This window comes from Crassostrea angulata, chromosome 6 (assembly GCF_025612915.1).
Source record: "Crassostrea angulata isolate pt1a10 chromosome 6, ASM2561291v2, whole genome shotgun sequence".
Classification (NCBI taxonomy): Eukaryota; Metazoa; Mollusca; class Bivalvia; order Ostreida; family Ostreidae; genus Magallana; species Magallana angulata.
In genome coordinates this window covers 41491373-41500671 of record NC_069116.1, presented here as the reverse complement: position 1 = coordinate 41500671, position 9299 = coordinate 41491373, and the positions used below count along the sequence as shown (strand labels likewise).

The 9299-nt window shown below is 32.5% G+C and overlaps 2 protein-coding genes across 2 annotated transcripts; both read left to right on the top strand.

The window, feature by feature from the left end:
- The first annotated feature begins 378 nt into the window (after positions 1-378).
- On the top strand, positions 379-2494 carry LOC128189116 (uncharacterized). Its single transcript, XM_052860584.1, has 4 exons — positions 379-509; positions 1173-1242; positions 1357-2259; positions 2380-2494. Exons 1-4 carry the CDS (start codon positions 507-509, stop codon positions 2388-2390), a joined length of 987 nt encoding a protein of 328 aa, XP_052716544.1. The 5' UTR covers positions 379-506; the 3' UTR covers positions 2391-2494.
- Positions 2495-7766: 5272 nt separating this feature from the next.
- On the top strand, positions 7767-8804 carry LOC128186683 (small nuclear ribonucleoprotein-associated protein B-like). The gene is made up of 5 exons (XM_052856526.1): positions 7767-7848; positions 7949-8021; positions 8131-8478; positions 8594-8608; positions 8710-8804. Exons 2-5 carry the CDS (start codon positions 7949-7951, stop codon positions 8721-8723), a joined length of 450 nt encoding a protein of 149 aa, XP_052712486.1. The 5' UTR covers positions 7767-7848; the 3' UTR covers positions 8724-8804.
- The last annotated feature ends 495 nt before the right edge of the window (positions 8805-9299 follow it).

The following is a 9299-nucleotide window of genomic DNA, read 5'->3' as shown; positions in this document are numbered from 1 at the left end:
TATATATATATATATATATATATATATATATATATATATATATATATATATATATATATATATAATTCAAGTTTGAAGAAAATTAGACATAAACTACATCAAAATATTATTATATCACTATGAAGCATTTTTAGCTATTTTGATAATACGTAGATTCTGTTGTGACGGGATTGTTCTTTAAGCTTCTCTTTAGGGCGAGAAAAGTATAGAATAAGCACACATTTTAAATGATGTCAATGTGCATCATAAACAGTAGAAAACCTTGTCCCAGACCAAGAAGAACTATCCTGTCATCAAAATAGAACACGTCTGAGTCAAAACATAAATTCTTACATGGTTCAGGTGTAAAACATCAGACGTTATCATCGGCTGACGAATCTGTAACCGGAAAGTAATAATGTATTATACAACTATATAAACCCAAGTTTCGTTCTGAATCCTTCACAACTTTATTTGTCATCCTCCGGAGTTCTTCGCTGTTCCAACGTTCTCTAGTTCTTTTGTTCATGGTAAGTAGAACTTAAGTGGACTGTATGGTCGTGGTCATTTTTACACTATACGAATTTCCTTAACAAGAAGACTTCTGTATAAATATATATTAAAATATTCAAATTTCAAAAGATAAAATATATGGTATTTTTCCTTATTGAATTAAAGCTTATAGCTAAGTACATCATATCTAAAAAAAAAAAAATAAGAAAGATGTGATGGTTGATTTGCTGAAAACCAAGCCCCCTTTATAGTTGAAAACAGATTTTCAAAGATCACAAAACATTGGCGATAAAGTCCTTTAGTATAATTCTTTAAAGCTGTAATAAATGATTTGTATTCATTTGTAAATATGTACTTTGAGATTTTTTGTCTCTCTTGCTGATTATCTTACATCTCAGAATACTTTTATTTAAGAAGAAATATTTCTGAAGTTTAATAGTTTTCTTTTCGAGTTTTGTAAATTTGTCATATATGAAAGGAATACAAACCTTTCGAAGACACTTAATTTTTTAAACATCGTTGTCTTTATGAACTTGTCATGTTTTGAAGGAAGACAAACACTTATAAGACACTTTATTTTCAAACATTCAATCTTTGCTATTTTGAAAAAAAGGGTTAGATTATTTTTTTCAAAGTTTATTTGACGTACTAATGAACTCTGCAATAATTCCTTGTTTTAGATGGGTTCCTTCATTGTTGCTGTTTCATGCCTTTTTGCTGTCATTAGCGCTCGTCCCCAATATGGAAAAGGTAAATTTTAACATTTAATTTACTTTACTTATTTTTAAAAAAAATTGTTTAATCATTGTTTTCCTGTAAAATGAAGATAAAATCAAAGACACAATTTTAATTTTTCTCTTTAAGGTGGTAATGTAGGCATGTCTAACATGATGATGAACATGATGCCAGCTAACATGGGCATGAACATGATGCCAACTAACATGGGCATGAACATGATGCCACCTAACATGGGCATGAACATGATGCCACCTAACATGAACACGATCCCAGCTAACATGAACATGATCCCAGCTAACATTAATATGATACCAGCTAACATGGGCATGAATATGGTGCCAGCTAACATGGGAATGAACATGATGCCAGCCAACATGGGAATGAACATGAAGAATGGAGCAATGAACATGATGATGCCAGCTAATATGGGAATGAACATGATGCCAGCTGATATTGAAATGAGCATGCCAGCAGGTATGGGTAATAACAAAGGAGCAAATAACATGATGCCAATTGATATGGAAATGAGCATGCCAGCCGGTATGGGTAACAACAAAGGAGCAAATAACATGATGCCAATGGATATGGAAATGAGCATGCCACCTAATATGGGTAACGGAGCAAATAACATGCCAATGAAGGTGGAAATGGACATGCCAGCTGCTAATGGTAATAACATGGGAGCAAATAACATGATGCCAATAGATATGGAAATGAGCATGCCGGCTGGTAATGGTAACAACAAAGGAGCAATGAACACCATGATGCCAGCTAATATGGGCATGAACATGATGATGCCAGCTAATATGGGCATGAACATGATGATGCCAGCTAATATGGGCAACATGATGATGCCAGCTAATATGGGCAACATGATGATGCCAGCTAATATGGGCAACATGATGAACAGAGCTATGAACATGATGATGATGCCAATGAATATGGGTATGATGAATGGTGGAAACAATGGCGGTATGCCCAATGCTATGATGGGAAACATGATGGGAGCTGGTAACAACAAAATGAAATGTAAGTACATAGGTCATATGTCTGTACAGCTGCAAAAATTTAAATAAAATGATTTTTTGCGAGTACGTGTAAAAGAAAGTATTTTCCTATGTATATTGATGTCATGTTTTATCATTACAGCTCTCTATTAAGTTTTTAAAACACCAACACACACTGGATCATAGAGGAAGGACCCCGGGGATGAACTAGATTTTTTTCCATTGCACATTGAATAAAATTTGTATTCAAATTTAAACTGTTTATATTATTTTGTTCATAGTAAGGAGGGTTTAAAAATGTTTTTAATTCATTCTTTTCAAATGTGCATGTTGACTGCAATCAAAATGATACTTTCAATTCACACTTTAAATTCGGTTTTCGATTACAAATTCATAATTTATCTCCCGTGATGCAACATGCGTTGACCTTATCTCATAGTAAAAAGAAAACATTAACCGAAACCAATATTTAAGATTAACATTGTATTATTTACAAAATATGGAAATGCTATCAAACGTATTCGGATTTAAGAAATGCTCATAGACTTGGACGTGTAGTTGTAGGAGATAATGTTGGAGGCCAATCTAAGGGTCCAGAAAGATTCTCTTATTCCTTGTGGTTGTCAAAAGATCGTTCAAAAAGAGATGTATTGTAATTGCACATTACATAATTAATGTGTCAAATGACTGATGAATCATCGTGTTGCAAATTAGAATTTGCCATTTTTCACAAGATGCCAATGTTGATAAGATTTACAACAAAGAAAACTTTGCGGTAGGTTATCATTGCCGTTTAGTAAAACATTCTTAGTAATCAATTTACGAACTTTCCATTACACCAAATTAATCTGTTACTTTCATCTCTCTATGAATTAAATTTAATAACATTTAAATTGTGTGCTTTTTGTCACACTCTGTGTCAATTTTTGTTCTCAATTATTTCAGGTTAAAGTTGTGTGAAAGTGCAATAAACGATGTTATGTTGTCACCACTCTGAAATTTCCGTATTCTGTTTTAGTTTCCTAGCAAGTTTTAGCACGTAAGCGGAAGGTAATGCATTTGATCCTCAGCGTAGACTGATCAAAGTAAAAAAAATAATTGTTCGGGTTATTTAATAGGGTCACAAGATAAACTAAAAACTGAGATCTCATGTCATGACTCCTTGTACGCTCCTTTTCATACGGTCAATGTTTACAAATGTCTTAATTTGCCGGTACGAGGGAAACTTTAAACAGAAATTACAATGAATATGTGCTCCTAAATGCTGTTAAACCCTACATCATTGTCAAAGAAAACCTGAAGCACATTGCAAAGTCCTCCATTTTGGAGCCAGTTGCTTTTAGAGGAAGGGGTGTAAAAGTCCGAAAAGACCCTTCAAGCCCCCATACCATCATAATATGAGTAGTTAGTAAATTTATACACAAAACATAAAATCTATAGGCATTAAGATCACATAAATTCCTTAGTATTTTCATAAGTACACATATTACAATTTTAAAAGATAATTTTTAATGCAGGCTTTGATGCAAACGAGTCTCACAACATCTTAAATACTAATAATTTATTGTTAAAACTGATCAAAGATTTATTTCCTTAATTGTATCCCATATGAGGCGGATGCAGAAATGGAGGTTGAGAGTATGACACGAGTGAATAAAGCATTTTTAAAGATCGAATTAACGATGTGATGCTTTGAAGGTAATGAGAGTTAAAATGTAGAGAGTTGCAGAAATTAAGATAACATTAGCTATCCTATTCAAATATAATTGATTAAAGGTGGTTGTACGACCCAAACAGTCTGAACACTCATTTTTCATCTTCTTTACTACATGTTTTGGAGATGTTGGGGACAGGTGCTTCCTCAACCCTTTAACAATCCCTTTTGACTCTAGAAAGACTAGAAATTCACCAAAATTTCAAGATAAGATGACTTATTTAATATGGTATCTTAAAACGTTATAACCTAATATCAACTGTTGTATATACTCGAAAGAAAATAGTTCCAAAGCTGATCGAAATTATAACAAAACACTCTCTCCCTTTAAGAAATTAATCAAATGTAGCATATATGTATTCCGATTGTAGCAATACTATAATAAATTTTCTAATAACTATAGCGTGCCAAACATTTCTTTCTCGTTTTCTGATAAGTCGTATAATGATAGTAAAACGTTGCAAGATTACATGAGACATGTTGAGCAACAGTTTTATGGACACAAAACACACGCATATACTGAAACGATTCATTTTACGACCTTTAAAAATCGTGCATCACTCTTGCAAGTACACAAAACGTTGTAAAACGTTCGTACTAATGTTCGTGCGTCGCACTGCGATGATTTGGATCGCATTCGGTAGCGTCTGAATAGTGTGCATGTCCACTATTTTTAGGAGACTCGATGCGAGCACCAAAACGCAGTCAACGAATGCGAGAGCTCGTGCAACGAATGCAAGAGCTCGTGCGAATCTAAAAAATACCGATCGCAAAGTGATGTAAAGTGCTCGTGCGCCAATTGTGAAAGGTGATTAAGCTACAAAAATAACTTGACATAATCTACGTATACTAAATGAAATTATGTGTAAAGCGGGTTTTATGGTCTTGGCCATTTTTAGACAAAAATAATCTTCTTTTAAAGAAGAGAGCCGTATAAAGGCATAAGAGACTTTTCACATTTTAAAGCTAAAATATTTGGATCCCCACACCCAATTATAGTCTGAAATTTAAAAGTTAAATTTGTAGTCTTATAAATTAAGACATTTTGCCAATAAACTCAAACAGGCCTGCACCAGAGTAACAGCATGCACCTTTAGTATTTCAACACGAGACATATAATGTCTGTAGGCTATAATTGAATTTTACCTGATAAGAAGTTATTGTAAAATTAATGAAAAACCTACCTCCATTATCGATAAATCAGTCCGAAATAGCAAAAAGAGAGTAGGTTGGTGGACACGCTTTGGCGGATCCAAGTCAGTAGAAATTTGCATCAAAATATTTGCTAACCATGTAATGATATTGAATGATTACGCAATGGGTGAATATATTTACTGGGATCTTACTTAGAATATACACCGAAGTTAAGACTATATACAAATGTTAAATAAATGAAATAAGGCAATTTGTTCCTTGAACGCGCAATTTTAGTATTTTGATGGATAGAGCGCTTGCGAAGCACGGCATTGGAGAGAATGGAATTGAACTTACCAGAACGGGGTAACCAAAAAAAAAACAACGCGGATTGACTAATTAACGTCATGGCGAATGTACATTATAGGACGATTCATCAAGCATTGCTGGCAGATACCTTGGATTGGATATCTTTGGTTAATAAAAAAGTTAATAAATATTATGGAAAAATTTAATGCGATTTAAAAATGTTGATGGGAAGAACTTTCCAGAACGGGGTACCTAGGAACGCGGGTTGACTTCTAATGTCATGGCGGAAAGTGTAGGGCTAATGAACCATCGAACATATACTTTAGATCTGACAACTTTAGTTTTAAATATCGAAATAGATAAGCATGCGCCAGCGGATTTTTTTTTTAATTTCATATATTTCATAGCAGACAGAATTGTAGAGTAGTAAACCTTATACATTAATATCTAAATCATAGACGGTCGATATGAATAAATGATGTATACATTAAATGGGAAAGTTGAATTTGGGGTAGGGGTGACCCCCTCCCCAGTTGTTTCCAATTAAAACAGTTTTTTCTCCTAAATTATGTTTTTAGACAGTGGAATTTATCAAATAAGCTGCCATACTCCTTTTTTTATGCTGTTGTGTTTGTATTTCAATTTAACAGAATAGGCTTAGAAAGCAATTAAGAAAACTTTTGAACAAAGGATGTACAAAAATGAACAAAATATCCAGTTTTCGTCATATTAAACATTGTATCATATTAATGTGTACAGTGTGAATTTCCATGATTGCGCGGGATATCATCTAGTGAATGATAATTTGTTGCAGTCCAGCATTTAGTTGGTTGACAATTTTTGATCCTAGATCACATTTATTTTATAATAATGCATTTAAATGATTATGTCAGCAAAAATGTTTACACATTTAGAGACATAATGTCCTTTTCTACTAGTTCTGAAATTATGCAAAAAGTATGCTTTAAACTCTGGAGATTATATAGATATTCTTTCAAAAATATATCGTTTAATTATTTACCACAAAACATTTTTGTTTAAGGTCTTTGATAGATAAACTTTACTTAATATAATTAAGAGAGGATGTGAGGTTTTTTTCCATTTCGCATGTGTCAACTCATAATAAAACTGATCTTGAAGAACAAGAAAAACTACACAAATTCACATCAAATTAGAACAACTGATGACAACATCGATTGTTATAACAGATGTCAATTTAAAAATTCATTACATTTTTATCCTTTTTAATATTTTTCAAAAGTTAATAATACATGTGATACACTTTCATTACGTACACCAGAAGGCAAAAAACTTAAGAAAAAGGGACACTCAAAGAGTGTTTAAACAGATTGATAAGAAGGATAGATAGATGGGGGGGGGGGGGTTACGAAAGTTTTTAAAAACATTTAAATTGTGTCCGTAAAATGAAATGAAACTTCAAAAAAACTCTATTTAAATCCATTTCATTTAATTCCATTTACTTTTTTACTATTTAATTCCATTTACAGTTTAATATATTGCAAGACACAGGAATAAATAGCCATATGCAGATTTCACTTTTTATATCATGTGGTTCAGAACTGTTTTTTTTTTAAAAAGAAATGTATCAAAGACTTTGTTTACATTCATATAATTCCGATAAATAATCTGAACAAGTTTTATAACTTTTTCTATTATTATCATTTTGATACGCTATTTACGGTTCATCTGTATTCATATTCAAGATGTGTTGACAAAAATGATTTAAAAGAAAAAAAAATTTTTTTTTTGGGGGGGGGGGGGTGCAATAAAATAAAAACCTATGATTATAAAAGTAAGGTTGCATATTGAAAACAATGAACACTTTCACATAATGGTTTATGCATATTTGTATAATAATGCAAATGTTGAAAATTAACAGTAGTAAATGCCTGCTATGATGTATAAAAATTAAAATGAAAAAATTAAACTGATTCTTTTTAGCTTCAAACTCTCTTGTCGTCATCATGGCTAAATTCTTAATGAAAAATAAAATTTGTATGTAAAAATTGTAAATCTTTACTAATAAAGTGCTAAGGATTTTTATAATAATTGATTTTTATCAAAATACAAAAGTCAGCATTTAAATTGGGCAAAAGCAATTAAAGACGTAATCGTGACGATTTGGGAGAATAAAGTCAACAATAAAAGAGGTAATGTATGTTAAGGTTGTCCCAATTTAACAACAAACACTGCAAAATACAATGTTTGTTAAATATTTTGAACTATTTGTGTGGGATATAAAAGAAAACAAGCGTGTAAAAATGTCAAGTTCAGGTGTCAAACAACAAAATCATGTACAACTCTGTCCAATCCCCGCCCTTCTGCCCGGAAATTCATTGTAAACCCTAACTATATAAACCCGTCCTGGAAATCAATTCCGTACATTGTTCCATTCCTCCTATTGGAAAGAATCAATCCACCAGTTCATCAAAGGTAAGTTCGTAACTATTTATTTGCATTTTAATTCAATTCAATTCTTATATTTACTGTTGAAGCGAACATTGCAGTACCTGTTTAAATGGTTATTTTTTAGATGGCTTCTCTTTTGCGCATTGTCACCGCTGTTATGGCTGTTGCCATGGTCTGTGCCAGAGGCTATGGACCTGGTAAGTTTCATGATAATATACTGTATCCTAACAGTTTTTCGTTACAAGATTTAAAATTTTCGTTTCAAATTAAATACGTAGTAATTTTATTATTATTTATCAAATACAGGTATGGGCGGTAACATGATGCCAATGGGTGGAAATATGGGCGGTAACATGATGCCCATGGGTGGTAACATGATGCCAATGGGCGGCAACATGATGCCAATGGGTGGTAACATGATGCCAATGGGTGGAAACATGATGTCAATGGGTGGAATGGGTTCCATGGGAAATGGAATGATGCCAATGGGTAAAATGATGAAAGCCATGATGGGTATGAATTCAATGGGATCCATGGGCAGTATGGGTGGTAACATGATGCCAATGGGTGGTAACATGATGCCAATGGGTGGCAACATGATGCCAATGGGTGGAAACATGATGCCAATGGGCGGAAACATGGGCGGTATGGGAGGTAAGTTACAATAAGAGAAATAAGAACATTAGATATAGGAATAGTATGGTAATGAGATTGAACCATTTAATGAGGCATGCAGTAATTCATGGATATCTTTTTTTTCTTTAAACAGGTATGTCAATGAAATGTAAGTATAATTTAAATTATTAAACATTCTGATGCGAATTGGTACAAAAATATTTGTTGATTAGTTTTTAATTAAACGTACATCTTCTTTGTCTATTTCAGCTTCTTACATGTAAATCTCCTTCCTGATTCCCTGGACTTTAACCAAAATGCTGCATATGTAAAATGTTAACATCAAATAAACAACTGCAATTTTACATTATTCTTTGATTATTTGCTATCGTAGTTATCTTGGTGTACAATTATTTCTAATACCAGTGTCGAGATACTAATCTATACGGGAAGTAAAGAGGCTTTTGTGACAGAAAAATGTAGCCGGAAAAAACTGACTTTTGATGCTTTATTTAGCAATTGCTGATAGTACATACGCATCAATAACACGTTTTGACATAATGGAACCATATCAAGGAACTTATCTAAATAAATTTACTTTGCTTCGGCTTTATTTATCTTAGCTGTGATATAATTTTCTGTGTCATCAGCATGGAATAATTTTTGGTCGTAAGCCAACTTATTTTATTAAATTTATAAACGGCAAAATAATATTTAAAACACAGCAAACTGTTCATATTGGGGCCCAGTTAAGGTTTTTAACCATTTCTGAATCCTAGGAAATTAAAATATTTGAAATGTTTTCTGTTTTGAATAACGTATTTGCTATATGTCTTTTAAACAAACTTTCTTATGTGAAA